Raw genomic sequence first — 27,874 nt, 5'->3', positions numbered from 1 at the left:
AACAAGGTGCTGTAAGAAGCAAATAGAATACTGAGAACAGGTTACATGGATCTTGAACAGCAAGAGTGGAACATTAAAAATTACTTGGACTTGGTATAGTGTTGTATGAGAAAACAATGATTCTGAGAATATTCTGTAGGATTCTTAAACCTTTTGGGAATAACATAATAGCAAAGGTGCTTTTCCATTATTGAGTGGATTTGTAGTAATAATAGCCCTTACGAAAGGAAGGGAAAGTCCAGATAAAAAAAGTATTTTGTTGCTTGTTTGTCTTTTCATTGTTTAAAATGCATGCAAAAGACCACACAGACCCACTGCAACATAACTAGTAAAAGAAAAAACCCCACATACAACACAAGTTCCAAGGTGTATGTATGCTTAAATAGATTGTCAAGAAAAAGAATATGGAAATTATCTTTTGCTGCCCCCTGGAAAACTAGTTGGGGGGGGGGTCTCAAAGGAAAACTAAATTAAGCAGATACTTTAAATTTCCTTTTGGTGCACCTGGAATTGTTCAGACTGCTCATAAAAACCTCATTTTCTTTTTTTTCCCTGCCTCCATTCTCAGATTTTGTGGGTTTTCCTAGGATTCCTGTAGACATCCACTTATACATGGAAATAACAAAGACTGAGCAGAGTTGCTTAGAGTGAAACAATTGAGGCACAGATTTGGTTTGGATCATCCAAGATTTAATGCATCTAGTTGACCCAATATAATTTTTATAAGTGAAAGATGAGGCAAGGTGAGGTATAAACATGAGTCATCATAATGGTCTGGTATAAATCCTCCCTTTCTGTGATCCTCAGTAATGTTGATCCCTTTGCTCTAAATATATATGTTAATATTTCTAATGTCACAATTTTAATTGGAAACTTTCCTACAACCTTGTGTTAGGAATTATCAGCCCTGAATGGTTCTGTTCTAAAACAGAAGGTTTGAAACAGTTAGGATTGAAGGTCTGAAGCAGTCCAACTATATTTTTCTCTCTTCCTCTAGGCTAACCTCTTGATCTGAAGTCTCCTTAGGCTCATATGGATTTTTTTAAATGAAAGCCTCTCTATCCCATGGCAGGGGGGGTGGGGTGCAGAAGGGAATGAGGAGGGAGGGAGGGAAAAATGACTCTTTTTCTACAGGTGCAGCTGTTGCAGCAGGACTGCCATGGTCTGCACCAGGAGGTCCAGCTAGTCCGAGAGAAGCTACAGAAGGAGGAAGAGAGAACTATACAACTGGAACAGGAATGTACACAGTTGAAAGCTGAGTTGGGTATGACAGCAAAGTCACAACTACAACCAAATTAGTCCTACCACACATTCCTCCACTGCTCCCAGGGAGAAGGCACTCAAATGATCGAGATGTATTATTTTTAGAGCTAATGGGTCCTCCTGTAGTTACAGTAGCTAATGGGAATGAAATTCTGCTTATTGAAGCACTTAGGTCTTGAAGTGCCTTAAATTAGCTTGTATGTAAATCTTTTCCTGACTGAAGTAATAGTCAGGAAAATAAAATATGATCTGGGGACAACGGGGCAGACCCTACAATGAGAAACTGCAGGACTGGAACCTGTTCAGCCTTCACAAGTGAAGGCTGAGGGGGGGACCTGGTGACCATCTATAAACTCACTAGGGAGGACGAGAAGGGTTTGGGAGAGATCTTGTTTCCCCTAGCGCCCCCTGGCATAACAAGGAATAACTGCCACAAGTTGTTGGAGAGTAGGTTTAGATTAGTCATCCCTAAGAACTACTTCACAGTTAGGGCAGCTAGGATCTGGAACCAACTTCCAAGGGAAGTCGTGCTGGCTCCTACCCTGGGAGTCTTTAAGAGGAGGCTTGATGCCTACCTAGCTGGGATCATTTGAGTCCAGTTTTTTTCTCCTGCCCAGGCAGGGGGTCAGACTTGAAGATCTACAAGGTCCCTTCCAATCCTACTTCTGTGATTCTATGAAAACAGAACAGCAGTTTTCTTAGTGGATTTCATCAGCTGAAGTCTCTCAGACTTAAAACTATTGAGTAAGCACTGGAGTTACTTTTTGAACTGGTATTTAGTCTTTTCGAACTTTGACTAGAGCTGCTAGTTAGTAATGGGGAATTTATGAGAAGCACTGTACAGGGGAGAAATTTGGTGAGGAACATAAGCAATCAGAACAAACTGAGTGAAAATCTGGTTGTTCTGATCTTGACTCTGTTTTATGGAAGCGTGACACTTACAGGTGTAACTAACCCAAACAAAGGCTATATCCTTAAAAAAACAAGGAGCATTTATCTTGGCCTCTGAGGCAGAGGTATTCAGGATGAGCCCCCCCCCCCCTTTTTTTTTTTTTTTTTTTAAGAGGGAGTCAGTTAACCCACTGTTCATGGAAGGGTTCCAATATCTACTAGTAAGCTATATCAAGAAGAGAATCTTGCCATGCTATTCAAATATGGTCCACTGGGTGTGAAAGAGCTTCTCACTATTGGGGGAAAAAAAACCCTTTTCTTCAGAAAAAACTAAAAAAAAATCCCAAAAACTAAGAAAATGTGTGTCCTGCCAAGTGAGAAACAAGGGAAACTGAGATTTTTTGGGGGTACTGAAGATATTACTGGTCACTATGTACTTTGACCCTTTCCCCAAAGGCTGAAGTAGAAATAAGTGCTGCAGCATTAATAAAAACAAAATATTATACTTTGGAGTATTTAAGGGAGTTTATTTACCTTTGGGGGAGAGAGAGATGCAGAAAATAAACATGAAATCATCCTTCCAATTCAGGGTTTCTGCTTTTATTTGGAAGACCTTTTGATTGTCCTTTCCAGATCATATTTTCAGTGTGTGATTTCCCCTCCTATCCCCACAACTTTTGTTGAGATGTCTCTTCAGCATTTTACCAAAGAGTAATGCAATATTGAAGGGCAAAGTATGCCATTAGGTTCATTCAAATGGAATTAAAACAAAACATGCTTTTTGTCCCTTGGGTTTACATTTACTCTAAGCTAGGAATTTTATTTTGACATTGGGACACACAAACATGTATACAGAAACTCTGTGCAGCAATTATTGCAAGTTAGATTGTACATACATTGAGCACATGTCTGTACAAAATGTTAATAGCAGTTTATAAAGTTAACTCAGTTTGTATATGTAACTAAAATATTTGGATGTGCAGGTGACAGGCAGTTGTAAACTTTACGTATTTTAAAAGGTAGGAAATAAGAGTCTTGCCTGTGGTTACCGGGAAGGAAGAATATGCTCTAATAATAATAATCCTGTTAACCTGAAACGTTAGATCTTTCAGTATTATCAGAAGTAGCAGAAGTCATGCAGATTTTGGCCATCTGCTGTGACTAAGTAAACAATTAAAAAATAAAAAGTGCCATTTTGTTTTATAACAAGTTTCATGGCTCTGCTTTGGTTTTGCTCTGTTCTAGAATCCAAAAATTGCGTCATTTCCCAACTGACTGAAGAAGCAAAAGTAAGTTGTAAGCTATGTTCATGGGAAAAAAGTATGACTTCTTTTTTTTCCCCTAAGGAAAGCAGCAAAATGCCAATATACATCCTGTCTTACCAGACTCTCTATTATTCTTTTTCTGCACAATCACCGTTCAAAATGAGCCAGACTGGTGGTATTTTTTACAAGAACAAATCCAAACAGATGCCCAGAGGCTTCCAAGTGGTCAATTTCTTTATTTCCTCACCCCCCTACTCAGCCTTCTGGACTGCTTCTGATACCCAATTAGAGTTTCTACTAGCAGCCTGCTAAATTGTGCATGGTTTTACCATTATGAAATTCAGAATTGACTGCAGATTACCAAGTGTAGCTGCATTCAACCCATCTACTTACTGTTTTGTACCATGGTTGTGCTAGACATTATCCAAAGAAGTGATCCCTTTGCCCATGTCTTCTTATATAGAGAGTCAAAGACCTGTCTTTGAAACCAGATAGATTTCAAAGAAGGTGGAGTCTAGGCTTTGTACATACATGCAGTGTTGTAGGGTGGTAATAAGACTTGACCTAGCAGATGTAGAAAGTATGGCAGGAGGAGAGTTTAGGGTCAAGGATTATGCCAAAGTTACCAGTACCAAAGGAAAAGGGGTACAAGGATGGCCTTGGCTACCCAAGTAACAAAAGCACACCGACAGAATCCAACTTAAACTTCAGTCTTGGCTGACTTTGATATGGTCATATTCGTAGTGAAAGTTTATGTATAAAGTGCCAAACATAACTCCACTAAGGTAGCCCTGTGACTGCACTAGGAGGAACTATTAAATAAAAGTGAGAGAAAAGCGTTACATAAACTGAAATTTCAGATTGGATGGCAAGTTCGCTGTCTGTTAATCTTTGCTCAGGGAGAAGTTTGTTTTATGCTTCCCTTTAGAATACACAGGTCTCTTTCAGCAGAGAACACAAGGAGAATATGCAGTTGCATTCTGAAATAACTGTCCTGCGAGAGACAGCTGAAAAAGTACAGGTAATGAAAATAGCTTTGTTTCCTGTATTCTTGAGCTGAAGTATAGGGAAAGAGTCCATAACTTGTCACAGGAGATTTTTTTCAGTATACCTCCTGTCCTACACCTGATGCTGATCAATATTGTCCATTCTCCCCACAAAACGTGCTAAATCTAATGCCTTGCTGTTGTCATTTGATGTCCCATATCTCCACTTCAGCTTTCTTGCCATCAGCTTAATGTCATTACTCAAACGTAAGTGCCCATCTTGTAGCTGCTTTGATGATTAAACTTGATTGTTAATGAAGTATTGGGGCTGTTAGTCCTAAGCTTGTTCACTTCTTAGTTAAGGGCTGAAATGGGAGGTGAACCCTCTGTTGTAAGATTTTTAAAAAAATTAAAACTGGGTCTTTCCAACAAGAGATACTATTGCTCAGAAAAGCTGTGGGCTAATTTTAGGTGGTTCTGTGGCCTGTTGTATGATGAAGGCTACATAATCATAATAGAAGTTACAGCTTTACAAAGGAACCTTGATTGTTAATTGCTTCTCCATTATAAACAATAGTATATTTTCCTCACAAACAACATGCACCTTCCCCCACTAAAATCGGGCCCCTAAAAGCCCAAGTGCAAGTATTAGGCAGGGAAGCTTATTTTCTGCCAGGGTTTCAGGCAGCTGAGAGAGTCAGTGGATTTAAAGGCTTTTTTTTTTCCACTCTATAGGTGTTAACAATCATCTCCTTTTTCAGAGATCTTGATGTTTCACTAATCAAACTAACCTTTCTTAAGTTAATTTTGGTGTTTGCTAGCTGCTTGTGGTCTCTGTTTCACAGTCTCTCTAGCTGTTTTCAAAACAGGTCCACACATGAAGACTGGTCTTCAGTAGCAGCTAGGGATTCAGCTTTAGTTATACATGAAAGGGAAAGGGAGTCAGAGATTAGGCACTGTCCCTGCTCTATGCAGTCATAACGGGAAAATATTTGCTTTTCAAAAAACAAGGTGCATATTATATTTGGGATCATTTTGTATGCAGTAAAATATGGTAGAATCATCAAGTGTTCTCCATTTCCATCCTACAGAAAAAGTCCACTTGAAGCAATGTGAATGGCTTACAGCATATGTATGGCTCCAGAAATCACAGAAATAGTGAAGAGCTCTTTCAAAAGCAAAAATATTACATAGTGCTTTTTTGTAACGGAACTAAAAATGGAGTTATAGGAACATAGAGCTGGAAAAAGGACACTGATATATGTCTAATCCATTTTGTAGAAGTCAGATCATGTATTCCTCGGTCTCTAATCTAGTCATTAAAGAAGTCCAACAAAATGCACAAATACCCATAAATAGTCCATTCTGGTATTTCATTAGTCCGATGGTTAGAAAGCTTTTTTTAATGTCAAACTAAAATCATCTTTGTTACAAATTTAAAGTAAATGTCTTCTGATCTTTTCTGCAGTGGCCAGAGAGAACAAGCTTTCCCCACTTTGTGGGTACCACATTATTGCCTTGTATTTTGTGATCCACATACCCTGAGACATGCGGCAGGCTAGCCAGTTATTTACAGCTTGCATTGGCACAATGATTTCTTTGTTCTTGAGTGTAACACTTGAATATCATTAAAATTTAAAAAGACAAACTATTTTCATCCCATCCATCCAGCTTGTCAAAATCATTTTGAATGCTGACTTTGTCCTTCAAAGTGTTTGCAACTCCCACCCCCACAAGCACAGTATCAGCTACAGCTTTCATGAGCATCATCTCTGTTCTGCTCTCTAAGTCCTCAATGAAAAATTGAGCAGGACTGGAAGCGTCTCCCGGCTTGATAGTGAATATTAAGATATGTTCTTTCCAGGCAGTTGTGTAGTGAGTCACATGATGGTAGTTACATATAGACCAGACTTCCTTAGCTTGTTTATAAGATTTATTTGACCTTACTAAAGGTCAAGATCTCTCACATCTGCTGCTTTCCTCTGCATGGAATTTAATTTTGTTAGCAGGCTCAGTTGACTTGAGTGCATTTGTCGTACTTAATTACTTCTAACCTGTGCTCCCCTGTCTTGGCCTGCATTTCTATCTTCTTGTTAAAAATAATTTAATATAGTTGATCACAGTTATCTTTTTTGGTTAAGATTCAGCCTTGAAGTAATGTATGTTCTTTTTTCCCTTCCCTTTCCTAGGTCCTTAATGATCAGTTAAACCAGCAGTGTTCAGAGCTGAGTGCTACACTCCGAAGTGTTTCCATGGAGAATGTTAAACTTGTTTCAGATCATCAAGCCATGCTTAAGGTATACTGTTCTATTTTAAGCTATAGAAGTAGCTAGTGTGAATCACATTCACAGAACAAAAAACTGGGTCAGGAAGTATAGGGTGAAGAGAAGACGGTAACAATAAGCTAGTACCCTGTAGGAGTTGGAAAAAAAAATTTTTTTATAAATAATGAATTCTAGTCGCTTGTCTGAACTGGTTTTTAACACTCAGTAAGGAACCCTGGTGAAGCGTAAGCCTTATAAAATTCACCCCCCATCCTGTTTAATAACCAGCACTCTCAAAAAAATTAACATTCAAGTAAGGTTGTATAATAGACAGGAATGTGAGTTCTCCCTGCTCAGTCTACATAGTACTGAAAAAGTTCTAGCAGGTGTTGGTGCTTTACATCGTCTCTTAGCATAGTTACTTGCTCTCAGAGGAGTTGGTATGCTTCAGTACTACCACAGGTTATACTGGATAACATTAACAATAGCCTTCTGTCAAAGGAAGTAGGAGCTTCCTTTTGAGAATAGCCTCTCAAATCTAACACCTCCCATAGTGTACACAATTTCCTGATCCATTGCCTACCTCAGTCCTCTCACACTTATAGATTCTGTCCCTTTTCTCAAGTTCCTTCTCTTCAGTTTGTAATCCAGAGTTCTTCCAAACTCTATAGATCTTCTGTGGAGCTTTTCACTTAGAGATGTTCCTATTCCCCTAGTCTGGAAGCTCCTACTTCTTCTGTTGCCAAGCTAAAACTAGCTCTTTTCTTCAGCTTTCCCAACCTTTATAGCTCCAGAAAAGGGTGAGCTGGAATTAGCAGAGTCACACAGACTTAAAGGGCCCTTTACCAGGGCTGCAGTGGTGTTTCCTTGTGAACCTTTTAAATGGGGTTCCCCGGTACTATTAGGGCATGGTGTTTAATTTGTTAAATCCAGACTCTAATCAGCTTGTTCATTTCTCTAAGAGGTTTCCCCTTTTGAAATTTATTCTTAAGTACTGTCTCCCCATACAGTTCCTGAAGCTTGAAAATTACTTTTTCTTCAGTGAAGAATTATAGATGCCAGAGCAAGGACAGCATAACTATTTCTTTGTTAATCAGTTTAGGTCACTAGAGTGGTACATACATCTTAACTATGCGCTAACTCATGAGACTTTATTTCTTTCTCAAAAATAAAGTCTTCACTGTCATCATTTGATGGGTCTCGTGTATATGCATTTAAGGGAGATGCATCTTTTTTTTTTTAATTGACTATTAAAAGCTTCCTCTTTTGGGCTCTCTTTTAAATAACATTTCTGAAGCTTTGTAAAAGATACTTATAATATTTATAAGGATATGTCTACTCTCTCTTGATTTGTATATAAGGGGTTTTGGGCAGACAAAGGAACAGCACCAAACATTGTCACTCTGTATTTTTATCAGAAGCTGGGAAGAAAACCCTAAGATAATTTCTGGTATTGCACAGCTGACAAAAACTGCAATTGTGGCAAATATTTTGCTTGGTATGCTGCATGCAAGCACATAATATACATTTCAGTATGGCCCAATGTGTAAAGTTATATACCAAAGAAAACAGTGTAAATTCTACACCCTGGATAGATAACTATCCTGAGAAACAATGATTCTTCTGAAAAACTGGGGGATAATCAACTAAATGCAAGTTTCCAGCACAGCACTATGATTAAAAGAGTTAATGTAATCCTTAGATACCATGGGCAACAGTTAAGTGCATATCTTTAGGCCTGAAAAAGGTTATGTACATACTCTCATGTCAACAAAAAATATTAAGTACACAGTACTCAGTAGTGTAGTAAGTAGTAGTAGCATCCAAGCTACTGCCTTTATTATCTAATCTTCTAATAGGAGCCCCCCTTCTAACAGAGCTCACTGTTAAAAGCCGTGAAAATGGGAAGAGCTACTCAGTTTTAGGGCTGCTAATACCATAGCAGCCTCAGTCTGAGACATGGGAAACAGCTAATCTAATCTCGCTAGAAAAGGTATAATAAGATTCAGTGGGTATAGGTTGAAACTAGACAAATTAAAATGGAAAATTAAGATGGGGGGCGGGGGTTAACTGTAATGGTAATTCCTGAAAATTTTTAAGATTTAAGGTTGAATATCTTTCCAAAAGATATGCTTTTAGTGACTGCTGAATTTGAAGCAGACATTAATACCAAGATGCCTGCATTATGCAAGAGGTGATACTAGATGAGAACAATGGTCCTGTCTAGTTTAAAAACAGACCTATGAAAATACAACTGGGTCCACTACTTTATCTTTTCCCTTTCTCTTTGTATACATCTGCCTGTTACCATTTTATTTTCACCTTTGCTATTGCTACTTCTAGAAAAAATTCTTTCTTTCAGAAACTAGGGAAAAGCTCCCTTAAGCAACACATCAGAAATGTTCTTGTGCTAGTGCAGGAGACAGGAAGTGCAATTGTTCTCCAATAAAACCGTTAAATTGATTATTCACAAAGCACCCCCAAATGCACAAAAGCAACAAGCTGAGGTATTTGTTAAGAAGAAAGGTGATTATGGGCAATTATCTAAATGACTCCACTAGCACGACACAGGGGGCTAACTTGTAGATGTAACTCACTGTCCACTTTGCCTGAGTTATGCAGATATTTATTTTTTAAAGGAAGGGGGAGAAGCATTATAAAAAGCAACAACATCTAACTATTATAATAAAATTCTGGGGGAGCAGCCAGTGCTAGAAGAAAGAGTGGGTTGTGACTAAAGAGAAGACTGAAGATGAAGAATGACTGAGTGGAAATCCTTGAAGACCTTACCTATATCAAAGAAATACTGAAATCCCTGCCTAGGAAAGGCAAGTGCTGTTTAGATATTTTCTCTAAGGGAAAGTCCATGTTCAGTTCTAAAAAGATGGAACAAGTCTTGTAAACACTGGGATAAGCAAACTTTATATAAATAGCAGCTTTGTAGCCTCTGTCAGTCTGGCTTTGTTTTCATTTCCTGCACAATCCCCAGGCTTCCACACCAGTGTTTCCTTTCCCTCTTCAGGCAGAACAGGAGAAAATGACTCAGAAACTGCAAGAACAGGACTTGCTGTTGGATGCTGCTCGTGCCAACATTATGGAGGAGTTGCAAAATGTGCAGAAGGAAAAAGCTCAACTTCAGAGAGAGCTGTGAGTGAAGACGCTTCTGATCAGTAGTTGCTGTCCTGTTCTTTTCTCATTCAGTAGTCCCCTTTGTATCCTGTTTCTTGCATCTCTCCAAGCCTCCTCCAAGCATTCTCTATTTCCTGTTGGCTGGAACGGATTTGGGACTTAAGAACACAGTCAAGCTAATCTTGATGGAGAAGTCTTATGTTAATATGAAGTCTATCTTCTATTCATAATGGTCTAAGCATGCAAGGGACAAAACTGTAATTCAGGGGTGTCCAGCCTTTTTGAATGTGGGGCCGGATCACAAACTTTTTATCACCCAGTGGGCCAGCGAGCCATATTCAACGACCTCACAGGAAATGGTATCACATCAGGAAGTGATGTTACGTGACCTTTGACACAAATGAAGTTGCAGGAAGTGACAATGAAATGGGTCTAGAAATGTGCCTAGGGAAGTTGTGGTTTTCAGAAAGTCTGTATGTTTGGTACGGCTTAGGAACAGGACATCATTTTTCTGTGCAGGGGTTTGAACTAGATTAGCAGCAGACTACCTGCAGGGCACATGTGGCCCACAAAGGGCCAGGATGTTGCCCACAGTCTACATGGGGTCCACAAGCAGTTAATATATAGCCACCTCTCCCACTGCTGTGCAAGGGGGAAAGGCCTGTGGGGCGGGGAGGAGTGGTCTGTGTGCCCTGCAAATGTAGCCTGCATGGCTGAGGATGGGGACTAGCTTATCCTTGAGATCCTTTACTAACTTGATCGTGGTCATTATGGTTAATTAAATAGAAATTGTAGGCATATACTGCAGAGACATGGAAGAGATCTCAAGGATAAGCTAGTCCAGAGCAGTTCAGATCAGGTGAGGCTGTGGGCCCCAGATGACACCAGCACGTGTTGCACAGGCTGCACGCTGTGGGGGTGGGCCCCTAGGGCCCCCTCATTGCACGGGCTGCTCCAGCAGCATGCAGACCCCCATCCTCAGCCATGCAGGCTACATTAGCAGAACCTGAACTGCCAAGGAGGCAGCTGGTCGTAGAGCACCTATGGGCCGGGCTCCTTCTGCCTCCCACCCAGCCTAGCTCTGGCAACCTCGTGCCCTGCAGCCCCAGCCTGGCCCCGAGGCGCCCCCAGCTCCATGCCTTACCCTGTGCCTCCATCCACCATGCATGCGGGCAGGGCACGGGCCATGCTGCAGCTCCCCCAGCCACACACCAGGGGCGGAGCCGGAGAAGAAGCTGCACACACTGTCTCCAGCTCGTCTAATCAGGCACAGCTGGGGCAGCCCCGTGCCACACAACCCTTGGGGCAGTGTCAGCAGGACCCGGCTCACTGATGAGCCTGGCCCCGCGGGGGTAAGCAGCTCCCCTCCCCTTGCTGCCGGCTGGGGCCCATGGGCCAGCCCTTCCTGCCTCACCTTGCTGCTGTGGCTCTGCGCTCGGCAGCAGCAGTGCCGCTGCGGGCCAGATAAAATGGCTTGGCAGGGCGCATGTTGGACAAGCCTGCTCTAATTCATTTATTTCACATCTTGTTTGTACAGGGAGACCCTGCATTCTGAGCATGCCACCTGCAAACAGAAAGCAAGTGTAGCCGAGCAGACAACAACCACACAAAAAGAACTGCTAGAATCTACTATTACTAGACTACGAGGTGAACTAGAAACAGCACTGAGAGAGAGAGCATCTCTCCTGATGGAAAAGGAAAGCCATCAGCAGGAAGTACAGTGGATATATTGTTGGTTTTTCATTTTAAAGATGTATCACAAGATACACCTTTTGGCATTCCTGTACTGTATGGTCTTCTGCTGTTGTGACATTTCAGTGTCCTTGAATATATCACCAGTGCTGGTCTACATCATGTATACAATAAGAACACATACAGTAACTTAGTGCAAGATAGTAACTTAATATGCTGGGGGGAAAATTGAGGAAAGTGCTTCTTGCTTGCCTGGTGATTAAGGGAAAGAGGATAGCTGAGCTATATGGTCTTCTAATTTTAATTTTTTCAGAGTTGGTCTGTAACCTTTCTGTCTGAGATGCTGTGCTACATTTCTCTAATGGCAATACAAAATGTCTTTAGGTTGAGTACACTAGAGAGGTTTTTTGACTGATTTAAAAATGATCTTTTAATTCCATCTGGCAGATAGAAAAAACAGCAAGTGAAGTAATACAGGAGAGGAACCAGCTGGAAATTGAATTAACTGAGAACAAGGTACCACATAGTATACATAGTATCTCTGATTTCTGATTCTGTCCCTTCTGTTGTATGGGTAGCATAAACAGTTTTGTCTTCCCTGAGTCTGTAATGAAGGTCTCCTGCTAGTTCTAATGTCAGCAACGCATTGAAAATTGCAAGAGGGACCTTAACCATGAGTGGTTTGCACATGGGCAGGCATTAAACGATAGCAGCAGGAATGACTGGTGCCTCCTGAGACTGGGGGGCACCATGGCAGTCAGCGGGGACCACCTGCAGACGCTAGCAGCCACGTTGATGGTGAGGGCAGGTGGCAAGCAGGGACTGTCCGCAGGCAGCAGTGTCCGTGGCAGTGAGCGGGAATTGCCTGCAGCAGTGAGCGGCGACCGCCTGCAGACACTGGCGGCCACGTTCACCTAGGACCCAGCACTTTGCAGGGTAGCTTTCCCCACCAAGGAACCTCCAGAAATGAACCAGCCAAGTACTTCAGCCAGTAAGAGCAACTGCAGAAGCAGCAAAAGCAGGGAGTACTACTTTGTGGAAAGAAGTAGATAAAAATGGAAGCCAAGTGGACTGCCCTTACTGCCAGCCTCCCCTTGGACGTAGTAAAGACACCCCAAATCAGAACACAGATGTTGCCTCTTGGTATATCTGCACCCTTCTGCCTTGTGGCTTTGGAGGAAAACCTGAAGCAAGAAACCAACCAAAAACTCTACATCCAATCAAATAAGAGCAGCTACAGGAGCAGCTAAAACCAGGAGCTTCAGACATTCAGAAGACTTTCAGCAGTTTTTTTTGGACTTTCCTTGTCCTGTGCTGACTGGCTGTTCATTCCAACCCTTTCCCTCTTCCACAATCTCTTTACCTAACACTCATTCCATACTTCCCATCTTCCTCATACCCAGTCCCCTTCCAGTTTCCACTTAACTTATTTCTTCTAAGTAAGTTTAGTCCAAAACCAAAACATTAATGGAACTACTATGACATTTGGCACCATCACACAGTTCACTCTATAGGTTTTATAGTTTTCCTAGACTGGGTCTGTCTTCTCTTATTTAAATTGTAAAGTGTTTCGGGCAAGGACCATTTATTACTATTTGTACAAAGCTTCACACATGCCAACGTTCTCAATTGGTCAAGAACACAAGGGCCAAAATTCTTGGTTGGGCCTTACCTGATACCATAAACATAAATTTTAGTCACTGCTGAGTGTTAAGCTCAAGCATCTTAGCTATGTAGCTCTTTCAAATCTGCATAGCTTGGATAAATGAAAGGCTGGGAAGACTAAATTGCAACTGCTGAAAGGAAGGTAAAAGCAAGCAACTCTGGGTGTAGTGGGGAGAGGCTGTGTATAATCTGTAGCTTTGTGATTGAAGTTTGGTTCACAGATCATGTTGTGTCCAAGCAGAAACCTTAAAGCAGCATGACTGAAGTTGTATTTTCCCTTGTTTTGTAGTTGGAAATGGGTGCTATGAGATCCACACTGCAGACATTAGAGGAAGAAAACATGAGGTTAATGGGCCATTTAGCTGCACTGGAACACCAGCAGGTAAACTGCTTTTCCTGTTAGCTGACTACTATCACTCTTAGGTATACGTGGGGACATACTTAAATTGTGGTTTCATGATTTTTGCAGAAACCATGAAAAATGGCAGTCTCCACAAAAAATGACAGGATTTCCCATGGAATTGACCCCAAAGAATGCTTACTAGAATACAAAGATTTAGATTTAAATGCAATACCTAGATTTATGATATTTCCATGGAATTTGCTATTTAATTATGTGGTTTTTGTCTCTTGGTCGATTTGCTGCAAGAGACAGGGCCACCAGGGCCCCTCTGCTAATCAGCAGCAAGGAGTAGAGCTGCCACAAAATACCCATGAAATCAGCTTTATGCGCTGCAACAACCCTTTGTCTTGCCGCAATTTAAGTAGGTCACTAAGTATAAGATAGGGTAACTCCTGTTGTCTTGACTAGCATGTAACTATACCAGTGATTTAAGCTGTTCTCTGACCACCTTATGTTTCTCTAATTTGGAAATCACTGAAATGTAAGAGATGCAAGATGTAAGAAACTGAGAGACCGAGAAAGAAAAGACATGTCACTATTCTTTTATAAGTTTCCCTTTGAATTTGTTCAAGTGATAAGGTTTAACATCCATGTGGGATTTAGAATCAAGTAAAATGACCTCACGGCCTGAAGGTATCAAGATGTGACATGATTATTCTGTGATGCTGTTTTTAGTATAGGTGGGACTTTTGCCTATATACACTATAAAATGGAAGTGTGTTTAATATTTTTGTACATAGCTTCCCTGAGCTGTTTGCACTTTGAGACTTAATCCCTGTTATTTTTTTCAGTTATCTCCTATTATTGCTCTAGGACTGCTCATCCAACCAGTGTTAGTAATGGTAGGACTATTACTTTAGACTAGCTGAAGTGTTTTTACCAGTGATCTGTCTAAGTTCACTGAGTAGGCCCAGTAAATACCAGTCAGAAACTTAAAACCAGAGCATCTCAGTTATTCTTTTCACTTCTTCATTTCTCTCTACCTGCTTTCATTTCTAAATCATTTTTCCCCTGCTGTCTCTGTTCTCTTAGTGTCCTGCAAATTCCTTTTGCACCTCCCTTCTTTGTTGCCAGAGCATCTGTCCATCCACTTTTTTGCTGCCTAGAGCCACGGTATGTTCTGTAATCCTGGGGCCATCTGTATGGCTAAGTCTGTTCCTGCTTTTACCTATAAGCTAGGGTGGCTAAGACCCAGGGAGATGTGAATATATCTTTCTTGCATCACTTGGATGACCTTTACTGTTTGTTTCATATGAAAAATCTGAACAACTTAGGAGAGCAAGAACATTACAGTAATTCATCGAGAGAGAAAAAAGAATAGAAATCAGGTAGAGGCAAAACACTGAAGCCCAGGTTCCTTTTTTGGCTTGTTTTTCTTGGGAGATGATGACCTATGCTCTTCTTTTCCCAGCATGCCCAGCAGCAGGTACAACAGATTCTAGCAGAACTGACTGATAGTAAGAATAAACTGGCCTACGACAAAGGAAAGCTTCAGGTATCTCACTACCTTTTAAATTTGGTGTGTTCACAGTAGAAGCACATCTTGCTGGATTGTTTAATCAAAGCTTTTCACTATTTCATTTGGAACAAAGTTCTTGTATTTTATTTTGCACTGCTAGTAAGAAACTTTAAATAGTTTTATATTTAAAAGTGCCTTTGATTTCAGTCATAACGTTTTTTGCTGATAGGTAAAACTAAGTGGACATAGTTCATACAATGCCTATGTAGATTCCTAGTAAATAAGTCACTGGATATATGAAAACAACTGTAGAAGCCTGAAAATAATGATGTTTTAGCTATGCAGTTTATTCTAAAGGATACAGTAGAAAGGGAATAGACATGGTGGCTGTGTCCAGATGAGCACAGGTGTTTGTTTCCCTGGGGGTAAGTAGCAGCAATACACACCTTGTGTGCTGCTGCTACTTGTGCCCAGGGAGCACGTGTGCCACACATGCTCTGGCACATGGCAGGTTACCCTGCGTGGGGTAGGGGAGGCTGGAGCCAGCAACTGGGGGTGGGGAGGGTCAAAAGCCCCCCGGTCCCCTCCTGAAAGGTAGCAGCACGGGGGACACCTACACGTGTGGTGCTGTAGACTTGTCTATGGCACCACATACCTCATATCCTCGCTTGTCTAGATGCGGCTAATGGTGGTAAGCATAGATAGAAAACAAAGTGAAGTAAACAGGCAATAGAAATGGTGGTGAAATTGAGATTCAGTGAGTTGTCATGGGTGTGATAAAATTTGAGAAACCAGTGCAAGGATTTTTGGTGTGCTTGTGGGGGAAAAAAAATCAGAGGGGAGCAAGTGGAGAGAGTGGTGGTTGTTTAAAAATAATGATAAAGTAGCAATTGTGTTTAGAGTCCCTTACAAGTGGAGATAAATCACAAGTGACTAACCAAAATACTGTATTGAGCTTTGAATTAAAATGAATTCTGGTGTTTCAGTTTTGCTTGTGTGTGAAGATAAAATGAGGGGACTCTTGTCATTTCTGGTGGGGTGGGACTTTGCTTAATGCAAATTTTTTTTAGCTTTCATAAAATCCATCTCTGCTTCTGTGTCCTTCATAAGCCCATTCTCTATCTTCACATACTAAAAAGATGCAGGAAAATGTTTGCCAACTATGCCTGCTTTTCCTGTAGACCAAAGTCCAGGAGCTGGAAGAAGAGTTGCAATCTCTTGTAGATGCACACTTGGAGAATAGCCAGCTTCGCAAGCTGAATATAGCACTGGAGACCAAATATACTCAGGTACAAAATTCAGATCATGCCTCACATCTCAACCCCAAGTCAAACTATACCTAGAGAAATCAAACTCATTACTTCCCCCAGGAACGTCAAAGCACCAGTTAATTTTAGTATTAAACTTCTATTATAATTTTCAGGTGAATGCAGAACTTAGTTCTGTCAGGATTAACATGCAAAGGATTGAAGCTCAGCTGAAGCAGGTACCAAACCAAAAAAAACCTGTTTCCTGAAGTGTAAATGTGTGTGTTCAGGCTGGATCATGCCACCTCTGTGGGGTTGCAGGATTTTCATGTTTAGCTCTCACGATGGGGTGTTTACCCCACAGTGGTTCCAGGGACCTAGAAAACTTCAAAAAACCTGCCCCAATAAAACTGTGTTCAAAGAAAGAGTTCAAATAAATGTTAATAGCAATTCCAATAATGGAATACAGATAAATGCCAAGACCATCAAAATAAAGCATATCAACTGCTGCTTAAAAATAATGCAGTACTAAAAAATCTAAAATAATAAAAGAAGCATTAATACAGTGTGAAAAAAAATCAAATCTTAATGTTATATAGTCTATACAGGTGGCCAACTTGCCAAGGAACATAATCTTCAGAATCTAGGTAAGAAGTTAAGTTCCAAAAGACAAGCAAACTGATCTTAGTTCAGCTGATGAACTGGCTGATGGACAGTTCAGCAAGAATTAGAGTGAAAAGTGGCTGGCTGAAAAGTGAGTTTAGGAGGTGGATCTGGGCTTTTTCCCCCCAGTTTTAGCCAAGCCTAAGAAGTTTACTAACTAAAAATCTCTTAAGTGGATGTTTTACCATATTAGAAAGAATAATTTTATATTCATTGTTATTGGGGGTGCACCAATAAAGATTTTTGGGCCGATACCAATCCAATCGCTGATATGCAAGCGTGGCAGCTTGGAGAGTAGCATCTGGCTGGTAAGTCTGTTGCAGAGCGAAAGGGAAGGTGTATGGTGGAGCACAAATTGAGGCCCCCGTGGTGAGGGAGGGAGTGGGACTAGGGCAAGGGTAGGTGCTGCCAAGCTGGGGTGGGGCGGGGTGCAGGACAAAGCTGTGAGAAGCTTGTCTGGGGGAAAAGCCTGGCTCTGGCCCCAGCCCACAGCAGCAGCCTGCCCTCACCCCGCATGAAGATCTGGGGAGCACATGCCCCCCATGCCTCCCCTGGGAGTGCATGTAGTGGGGGGAGCTACCGCCCCCACACCACAGACAAGCTGCATGTGGCTCCATCCTGTGCCCTGCTCTGCCCTGACTAGGCAACACCTGGCCCAGCCCCACTCCTTCACCACGGGGACCTCAATCTGCTCCCCTCCCTCCATGCCCCTTCTTCCCAACAGACTTACCGGCTAGATGCTGCTCTCCAAGTTGCCAGGCTGCATTCCTGGCCCTGTGCATACACACAGCATTTATTGGCAATGTTATCAGTCACATCAGCCAAAAAAAAGCCAATTGCCAATAATGTCAGTTTTCCTTTTATCGGTGCCGATACAATACAAATCAATGTATCGGTGCACCTCTGATTATTATCAGTTATACCTTATTTGTTATCCAAGAAATAGACCTATTTTAGTCAGCACTGTAAGAGATTAAGGCATTCAGGTACTGTGGTGTCTGCAGTTCAGATCCCCACTCTGAGTACCTTCAAACTTTGGGAAAATAGTTTATACCTTAACGTTAACATTCCCATTTTACAAATAGGAGGAAATGGCCATGAGAACTTTCATGGTCAAGTCATGGGAAGAGTCATAAAACAGAACCATTAGACTGCTGCCCCACAAAATACCACAAGAAGTTCTAGATAGCAAATAACTTTGCTGCTACCTTCTGTGTGTTGAGGTCACAATGTGGTTGAATTAGAATAATAAGAGCATAGTGACATCATGCATAGTTCCAATACCATCCTGGTGATATTGCACTGGTAGGAAGGCTGTGATGAAAAAACAGTGATTTGGCTTCCCCGGATAAAGTGCTGCAGGAGTGCATCAGGAAAGAAAATTTATAAAAATAGTAAATGGTTCTTCAAGAATGCTTATATAGGATACTCCTTACGGCACAAGATCTTCCAATAAATAATTCAGGCCAGAGTAGTATCCATGAATGTGGCCTTTGCTTCTGATCTAACGGGTAGATATTTTGAGGGGTGTTTTTGTTAATTTCTCCCTCTCTGTCCTCGTTGGATGAATTAATTTTGTAGCAGAAATGCCACCAAAGAGAAGAAAATCCCCTGCAAGGCCTTCACAGTATGTTAGGCCAGATATATGCTGTTTTGGAGAGGGAGCTGTGGAATTTGGTGGGCGTGCTTCCACTCTTCATCCTTCTTCACGCCGGGTTCATTTCATCCCGCGTGTACATTCAAGGAAGTGTGCTTCTGAATGTGGAGACTGTCCAAGAATCAATTTGAGAACTCTGTTAAAAGCTATTAAGAGCATGGAGGAAAGATTGGAGGGTAAAATAGACATAATCACTCCAAGACTATCGAAGACTGACTGGTCTGAGCAACTTAGTGAAGATGACTTTCAGATGGTGAGTAAAGACCACGAAACAACCTAGAAGCTGGAAAAATTGGCAGTTTTGGGAGCATGAATAGATTTAGCTAAAATGAGGGCAGAATGGAAAATTCTATGAACAAAAGGCTTTTTTCAGTGTTTCTGGGGCAGAAAGAGGAATGGTCAATTAAACTGGTTAAGTAAGAGAAAAATATCAAGGTTTTTTGGGGGATTCTAGACTTGGCGTTATCTAGTTGTCCTGCTTTCTGGACCATCGATGCTAAAGGTCAGACCACCTTCTGACTAGTGCCGTATGCTTCATACTTTGTTAATTTTTCTTCATTTGCAGGCAAAAATGGGAACTTAAACTTGAATTTAAAATGGGAAAAAGATTGCTTCATTTGAGGAAACTACCTCGGTGCTAGATCCTCTCATAGGAAACCAACTCAGAGGCTTAAGCATGACTTACTAGTTTCAAAGGCATGAAAGAGAAAAAAAATCTTGCTCTGGGTGGCACAGAGTAAATCCTCCTTGATTTTGCTTAAGCAAAAGAATTTTAAATTGTGTGTGTGTGTGTGTGTGTGTGTGTGTGTTTTTTTTTTTTAAGGAATGAAAGCTGATGCTATATTTTATAGCCAGTTTCTCAGAGGAAGTTATTAAAAGGGGGTTTTTATTTTATTCTTGTTGGGTAACAGAGAAAGGTTTGGTAAAATCTTTTTCTTTCTGTCAGCATTAACCACCTTGTATTAAATGGAAGTATTAATCTAATATATGCACTAAAGTAAGACATTTTTGAAGAGGGGATGCCCTATATAGTAAGAAACTGTAACTAAACACTAATAATATAAGAATATATTAAGCTAGAAAAAAAGTAAAATCAAGGAAAGAATCCTGTCAATGGCTTCGGGAGACAACACAGAGCTCTCTCTTTAACACTGATGTCAGTAGTTCTTGTTATGATTTGTATTCTGGGGAAATATTGGATTTCCATTTGGTGAAGTCAAAAGTTAAATTCATCTGAAGGAAACTACTGTCACGTAAACTAGAGTTGGAGCTTCAAGTTCCCTCTTTTTCTCCCTTTCTAAGGTTAGATGAACGGTTGAAAGTGAACTGCCAATTTTTTGAGTGCTTGTCTTTAAAAGTAAATCTTGTTTTAAATTAATAATCAATGTCTGTTGATCTCAGGGTATCTGAACTATTTAGCTGGTGTATGTTTTCGCCATCACTACCTTAAATTGTAAGCTAGCAGAACAAATTCCTTTGATTTGGAAAAGCAGAATTTGCTGTATTCTTTCTGGTTTGTAAAGGCACAGACTGTTTTTGAACATAAGGAAGACGACTTCTCTCTGGCAGTCAAATCCCGAGACGAAGCCTTACAAGAGTGTCAGAAGATCAAGGGACAGATGGAAGCCATGGAAGACAGAGAGAGACATAAGGCAAGGAAGCAGGAGTTTTAAAAATGTGACAAATGTGGCAGCCTGTGCTATATAGCCTTGCTCAGGCTCCAGCATAGTATTTGTAAGTTTTAGTACATCTAATTAACTTTTGGTTTCTACTTGAACAAACCCCACTGCTCATCTGGAATGTATGTAGAATACCCTCTGCTGGTCTCAAGGTGTTATGGAATCCTCTGCTATATTTCTGCTGCATTGCCACATTTTTGGTTGACAGCCATTGGTAAAGTAGATAGATTATGTCAGTAGCAAGGAGGTATTGAGGAAAGTAACCAGGACTAATCCATAGAAGGTTTGGTTTTAACAGTTAGGACCCGATTCTCTTCTCTCAATATAGGTCAGGTCTTATCTTGCAATTGGTTACCGGTGTAAAGTAGGAATGAGACGGGACACCCTCCAATTTTAAACCTTTGCCTACTAGTATGGGACGGTCTCCAGCATGGGCAACTGGTGCCACCTTAGGGTGGGGGCATGTGCCACTGCAGCGACCAGTCAGCAGCTTGGGGGTGGGAGACCCCTATGGCCGATCTCGCTGACCCTGGAGAGGCAGGAATGAGGGTGCCTCTCGTGGTCAATTGCTGTGGCCGCTTCTGGGAGCACAGCAGTGCTCCACTCCCTAGCCAGCGCTTGCAGGGGGGCACCGGCATTCCTGCCGGCCCCCCTGCTCATTGCCTAAGTGATGAGCATGGCCAGTCAGGGGGTGCACATTTACCCTCTTGCACCTCCTACACATCACCACTGGTCTCCAGGCAAAATACAACCCACTAAATGTTTGACTTAAAACTGGACAACACTATAGCATGCTATTAGAGTTCATGTCATGCTCTCATTCCTTAGGTCAACAGGAGCTGAAGCCCAAAACAACCTCCATGTTCAACTAATCGGTTAGCGTGTCATTCTTAGCCAGAATGGCAAGTCGTTCTGATGGACAAATATTTTTATATGATAAAGAGAAGGGTGAGAAGTGGAGAGAAATCCAGAGAATTTTTTTTCCTGTCAGGGTGCCTCCAAATGTAGACTGAAGGAGACCAAATATTTCCAGAGCTTGAGGGAGCAGAGTATGACCAAAATACTCTTTTTTGAGTTAACTAATTTTCCCCTGGCCTTTGCTTGCTGTCCTGTACTTAGGTGGCAAATTTACAGCGCCAATTAAAGGAAGCAAAGGAGGATAATGACAAAGTGGCAACCATACTGGAGAACGTGTTGGTTTCTCATAGCAAGATGCAGGCAGCTCTGGAAAAGGTACAGACCGAGCTGGGATGCAAGGATTCCGAGATCACCAGCCTCAGGAAAGATAGGTAACTGAAGTCCTTCTGGTTTTCTATGTTGCTATAGCAAAGAAACAGCAGGGTCAAGGGAAGAAATAATTTGATCACTGCCTTTTTTCTGAGGTTCAGGCAAGAAAACTATACAAGATTGATAAGTGAGTTTTTACTGAACCAAAACCTAGTGTCAGAATTCCTGTAGCTTCTTGTAATACTACATGGAAGAAAGGAGGCATAGCAATGAGCTCTACTTAGTACTAGTGGACTAATTACTTTATTATACATCTAGTCAACTCTGGAGGGGTTTTGGTTGCAATGGATGGTGCTGATCGCAGATGCCAGGACCCAACTGATTATTAACCAGATTACCTCTTTTAACATGTTTCATCGTCACATGATGCTTGGGAATATGTCAGGTGATATGACACTATTGGTTGGAGCTAGGTCCATTATCATGGTGTCATCAGAAGCAAAACAAAAATTGTTAGTAGCAACTAAACAGAATTTGAATATTAGTCCCATTTTTTAGTTTTCTAACAAAAAAAGAAACTAAATAGCTATCCCTCTGGGAGGAAGAAAGTGAAAGATGGCATTGGTATTAGTTTCTTACCTTTTCTTTAATCTGTCACTGCTTTCATTTGCAGAACCCAAAGCCAACAGAAAATACAGAGATTAGAAGCAGAATTGGAGCAGTGTCAGGCCAAACTGGTTTTCATAGAAACCCAACACAATAACCAGGTAGAGACCAAGTTTTTCCAGTCATAGCAAGTAGGTTTCATTCTGTGATATTGAACTACCATGTTCTCTTGGAAAGTAGAATGCGGGGGCATGTGTTCTACTAACTTATTAAGACAAAAAAAGACGCAAAACACTGGAGGAATCATTTTACAGAAGACGAAGGAGCCAAGTAAAGCCCCCTTTCTATACAAGGGTGCCAGATAAACATCTGACTGTCTGAACTGGATACAGAACATGTATGCATAGACATGCAATTTACTGCGGGGCAACAGGACTTTACTGTGCCTCAGCTATTCAGTAACTACCTATTCCCACAATGTTACCTTGTGGTAAATGAAAGCTAATTCACATCCCTTTTTCATGGAGTGCTTAATTACCACTGTTTAGCTGTCACTTACGATGGGGTAAGTGTGCATGCTGGCAGTTACTAATCACTCCATGCTAATCACTTGTGATTTGACTACTACGAAGAAGCTTTGAAGCAAATCCTGTCCCATGTCTGTGTGTAAAAGGATATTTGCCACAATGTGGAGCCTTGAAACAAAACAATGTATGAATTAAGGGTCTGCAGCAGGCAAATAAATATGTTCACAGCCTTTACTTAATGACTTAATTGTCGTGTAGGCAGCTGGTGATTAGAGTTGCTCTCCCAGTAGACTAACACTGAGTAGGACACACATCATTCACTTTTAATGGGGCAGTGGTGAGAGAGAATGAACATCCCCACATTTTGCCATGTGGAGGTGTTCATTCATGTAAATCTGGAGTTGGATCTTTCTTTACCCTTCAGGTGGGGCCACTTTGTAAAGCACTAGAAGCTGCAAGAGGTGACAACAAGAAACTTGCCATTAGTTTGAAACAAACTCTGCAAACCAACAGTACCCTGCAGAGCAAGCTGACCCAGACCCACGGTGAATTGGACAGTAAAGAAATTGAGTGTCAAAAGCTGATCGTTTGCAGGTAAGAATAGGTTTGAGGCATCACAGCTGAGGAAGATTGTCTTCCCAAGTCTAATGGCAGGGCTTATAACAGGGTTGGGCAATTATTTCAGGTGGAGGGCTGCTTAACAAGTTTTAGTGAGGCGTCAAGGGCCACAAGAGTAACCCCACCCCTTGACAAGTGCCCTATGCCCTGGTTACCATCTTGTGACTGGAAGTCCTGCCTTCTAACCACTGACCTTTGCTTCTGGGAGTCTTTCCTCTTGCCCAGGAAGTACTCCTTCTGGGGCAGGAGGCAGTTTGCTTGTATATTGTGGGTGGAGTGTGTGGTTGGGGGACTGTTTGGGGGGTGGGTATGGTGCAGGTGCGGTGTGTGGGGGCGTAGGAGGGGTGTGGGTGTGAGAAACTTCTGGGTGTCTGTATGGGTATGGTGTGGGTGGGTATGTTGAGGGTAAGGTGGGTGGGGAACTGTAGGTGTGGGTATATGAGGGTGTGGAATGTGTGTGGTTGAATCCATGCGTGTGTGTGGGGCCTGGGTATGGTGGGGGATGTGTGTAGTTGGTGTGCATGGAACAGTGTTGGATGTGTGTATGTGTATGGAAGGGGTGAGGGAGTGTGGGTGTGCATGCATGGGGGCTTCTCCCCTGCCTGCTCATTGTGATGTGGCTGAAGCTAGCCCCTCCACAGGTAGGGCGGGGAAGGGGCTTAGTACTGCCTGCCTGGCTCGCAGCATGCTGTGAAAGGCAGGCAAGCAGTTGCCACCACCAACAGAACCAGCAGCAACAACAGAAGTCCCTGCAACAGGGGAGGGGAGCAGGGAGCCAGGCCTGGCACTACCAGCTCTCTTAGTCTCTGTCCCACACCTGCCTGGCAGGGCTGCAGCAGAGCCTGCACTGGCTCCTGCTGTTGTTGCTTCTCTCACCTGCCTGCCCAGCAGGGCTGCATGAAGTGCACGCTGCTCCCCCTTCCTATCTGTGCCTGCTTGCCCATCAGGGCTTTGTGTGCTGCCAAGCTTCTTCATGCCCCCAACTTCCCCCTCCATCCACACACACTCCCCAGACCAGAGTGAACTTCAGACAGAGCCCCATTCCCCTCAGTGCTGCAGCTTCCCCTCCCTACCTGCTGCCAGGAGGTCCTGCTTGTGCCAGGCAGGGGAGTGTGTAGATGGAGGAGAGGTGTGAAGGAGCTCAGCAGTTCACAAAGCCCTGATGGGCAGGCAGGGGCAGCCTGCACTTGGCACAGCCCTGCCAAGCAGGCAGGTGAGAGAGAAGCAACAGCAGCAGGAGCCAGTGCAGGCTCAGCTGTAGCCCCACCAGACAGGTGGGAGAGAGAGACCAGGCTTGGCTCTCTGTCCCCCCTCCCCGCTTGCAGGGGCTTCTGTTGTTGCTGCCAGCAGCTGCTTTCCCCAAGTTGCTGGAGGCTGGGGGAGCCCAGCAGTTCCCTGGGCAGTGGCAGCAGCAGGAGTCCTACTCAGAAGATGTGCTTGCTTGTGTGGGAGGCTGGGAGTGCAGCATGCTCTGCCTCAGGCAGGACTCAGCCCCAGGCAGAGTGCAGCAGGGGCAGCTGTGGGCAGGGCTATCAGTACGAGTAACATCCTTGATATTGTTTCATGAATCCAGCAGTAAAACCACATGCATGTGCTGTTTGCCTACTGATGCAGTTGCTTCTTCGGGCTTTTCTTCCATGTTGGAATCCTGGAGATGGAGCTTAGAATTTCTTCATGGGGGATGGTGTGAAGTAGCCCCAAATGAAAGGCCACAACACTTGAGGGCTGCCCATGTGGTACATTCCCCATGGACAGCCTTGCAGTGCTGCCATAGTTATATTGGCAACAGGGTAGCCTTTTTTTTTTTTTTTTTTTTTGTCATGTGGAGGGGCTAAGCTGGAGATTACAAACTGCCTGCCATAACTTTCTTTGACATGAAGTACTACTGTACCATGTTCTCATTCCTTTTGTCTCACCTACTGGCACTGAGAGAGTTCCCTAAAGCAGAGAAACTCGTTTTATCATTGGCCATTTCATCAGTATTGGCCCTTTGGAGTCAATGCTGGGGAAACAGGCATGCTCAACATGGAGGCTGAGCATCTCCCTAGATTGGCATGCTTCAAAACCAAAGTAAAGTCGAAGGGTTGCATAATTGTTAACATGCTAAAAGAAGGCACACGCACATCAAAGAAAAGAATGTTGAACCATTTGTCTTTGCTACTGTTTTCTTTTTGGACCATACTTCTAACATGTATTAATCCACTTGTTGTGATCAACTTTCTCTCTCTCAAAGGCAGCAGCTAATTGAAGAAGCCAAGACTGGGGAAAAGTTGTATTCTGAACGCTTGGAGTCTTTGAGGAAGCAATTTCAGACTGAGCGAGAAGCTACCAAGAAGGCAGCCCACAGAGAATCAATTGAGGTGGGAGAGTAAAATTTTTCCAGTGGCTAGATTCCAGAGAAGATCCCTGCTTTACAACTTCAGATTGTCAAATAAGGAAACAAAGGCGATTCATGACACCACTTGCCTGTTTTTCTGTATAATCATGTTATCCTAAAATGAAAAGATAACTCTGGTGGCTGTGGCATAGTTAGAGATGGCATTTCTTGTTTTACCCCTCAAGCTGGAGTAACACATGAACAGTTAGGATATGGTATCTGGAAAAGATCGCAAGACTATCACACAGCATATACCCTGCAGCAGCAACTTCAATTTATTGTACAATCCTTGTGACATCAAGATTGTTTGCGAAGAGTGGAGGCAGTAAACAATCTGTGCTACTTTGGGCTTGGAGGGCTAGGTTGTAGAAGGAAATACGTTCTTTGATCACAGAAGTATTCAGGAGCCCAGAGTTAAAACCATGCATTGCTTATGAACACAAAAGGGATCTAGTCTATACATGTGACAAACCTCTGCTCTGATAATGCTAATTAGCACATGTCTGAACAGACTCAGTTAATCAAATGAGCTTTAGTTAAAGCACCTCCACTGCAATTTAGAAGTGCAGGATGCTGAATACACATGACACTGAAGGCACTTTAATTAGAGCGGCTGCTCCAATTAAATCGCCCTTACACCCCCATCCCAGAGCATGTATATAGACACCCTTAGTCTCCTATAGCTGAAGTGTTCTTTCAGGACACTCTTTCTAATGGTGGTAAGAAATCCATCCCTCCGATTACTCTGTCTTTGACAGCAAGCAAAAACATCCTTCTCCTCTGTGCCCTTTAGCTGAAGAAAGCTCTTGATGAAGCCTCCTCCAAATCTGCTGAAGTGTCTCGGACGAACAAGGAGTTGCGGCAGAAGGTAGCGGACTTGGAAAAATCTCTGGACAACTATAGGGAGAAGATGAAGAGCCATAAAGCTCAAATCAGACACCTTTTGGCCTCCAAGGCCAACAACGCCCAGAACACAGAAAGGATAAAGGTTTGTATGGGTGCTTCATCCCATTGAAATTAGTCTTTTTATGTTTTCTTACTCTACCAAGTAGGTCCCAGTCTGACCCCATTGATTAAAGGCCTGTCTGCCAGTACGGAAAAAGTAGGGAACTTTCAGTTCGGGAACTCAGGAGAAATTAATACCTGCCAGTAAAACTGGGTAATGCTTGGCGTTTGTTCCTTTTCTTTCTGTATTAAATGTGTTGCTATGATGTCATTCAGTAGCTATCTGATGACACCATTATCTGCTTTTACAATCAGTAGGCTGGAGAATGCATCTTTGTCAGAGTCAGGTGGGAGCAGAAGCTAAGCAGCTTCTGGTTGTGGAATTTCTTTCTTTACCTTCATGAAGGTCAGTTGTTAGAACATGCATTAGTGCTGGTACTTGTCCCTCTTCTCTGCCTTAAAGAAGATCCTCGGTACTCCCCACCCCCCCATTGCAACTCTTTGGGGAAGGTGGAGGGACTGGTACAGTCAGCACTCAAGTGTGGGTTGCTTCAAACTTCATTCTTGCAATGAGGATGGAAGTTTGGAGTATCCTGATTTCTGTTCCAGATAACAAATAAGCTGAAGGTGGTTCATGCTGTCTGGAATCATTGTGAGCCGTAACATGGATCTCCTGAGATTCTCATATAGTTTTTAACATTTTCAGGAGATTGAATCTGAACTGAGGCAAATGGAGGTGATCAAACAGCAATATCAAAAGAAAAATTATGAACAGGTAGTTTTCAGTTAACTGTCTCTCTTATGTGGACTAGAATCTGCGTGAGGGTCACTGAAATCTCATTATTGTGCTGTCTCTAGTCACAGAGCATCCAGAAATTTATGACAGAGTTAACAGGTTTGCAGAGTGAGATGCAGATGTTAGCCAAAAACCAGTATGAAGTAGAAACACAAAACAGACAGCTGAAGACCCAGTTGGAATTAGAGCGGAAACTGCGACAGCAGCTAGAGGACCAATGTCAGGTAAGATGCTTGTAGATGTGGAAAATGATGTCCCATTCTGGAGCTGAATGCTTACTTGTTTCATAGTTTCTAGGGTCGGAAGGGACCTGAACAGATCATCTAGTCTGACCCCCTGCCGTGGCAGAAAAGAATACTGGGGTCAAACGACCTGAGCAAGGTGTTCATCTAACCTCCTTTTAAAAACCCCCAGGGTAGGAGCCTGCACCACATCCGTTGGAAGTAGGTTCCAGGCCCTAGCCGCCCTGACTGTGAAATAGTGCCTCCTGATGTCTAGCCTGAATCTACCCTCTC

General features: G+C 42.4%; 1 protein-coding gene across 1 annotated transcript in view; it reads left to right on the top strand.

Moving 5' to 3' along the window:
* The window catches only part of CCDC150 (coiled-coil domain containing 150), a 40,112-nt gene that overhangs the window by 6,422 nt on the left and 5,816 nt on the right, over positions 1-27,874 (top strand). Inside the window, exons 6-24 of the mRNA XM_019554344.1 lie at positions 1,135-1,264; positions 3,400-3,443; positions 4,348-4,440; positions 6,595-6,702; positions 9,692-9,816; positions 11,336-11,513; positions 11,938-12,006; positions 13,445-13,537; positions 14,970-15,053; positions 16,199-16,306; positions 16,441-16,503; positions 20,108-20,236; positions 21,383-21,552; positions 22,164-22,257; positions 23,048-23,217; positions 25,475-25,601; positions 26,412-26,606; positions 27,270-27,338; positions 27,422-27,583. Coding sequence (XP_019409889.1) covers positions 1,135-1,264; positions 3,400-3,443; positions 4,348-4,440; positions 6,595-6,702; positions 9,692-9,816; positions 11,336-11,513; positions 11,938-12,006; positions 13,445-13,537; positions 14,970-15,053; positions 16,199-16,306; positions 16,441-16,503; positions 20,108-20,236; positions 21,383-21,552; positions 22,164-22,257; positions 23,048-23,217; positions 25,475-25,601; positions 26,412-26,606; positions 27,270-27,338; positions 27,422-27,583 — 2,211 coding nt within the window. The remainder of the gene's footprint in view (positions 1-1,134; positions 1,265-3,399; positions 3,444-4,347; positions 4,441-6,594; positions 6,703-9,691; positions 9,817-11,335; positions 11,514-11,937; positions 12,007-13,444; positions 13,538-14,969; positions 15,054-16,198; positions 16,307-16,440; positions 16,504-20,107; positions 20,237-21,382; positions 21,553-22,163; positions 22,258-23,047; positions 23,218-25,474; positions 25,602-26,411; positions 26,607-27,269; positions 27,339-27,421; positions 27,584-27,874) is intronic.

The sequence above is a fragment of the Crocodylus porosus genome, unplaced genomic scaffold, assembly GCF_001723895.1.
Source record: "Crocodylus porosus isolate Cpor-Errol unplaced genomic scaffold, CroPor_comp1, whole genome shotgun sequence".
NCBI classification, from domain to species: Eukaryota; Metazoa; Chordata; order Crocodylia; family Crocodylidae; genus Crocodylus; species Crocodylus porosus.
The sequence above is the reverse complement of the archived record's forward strand: the minus strand, read 5'-3'. Positions and strand labels throughout refer to the sequence as shown.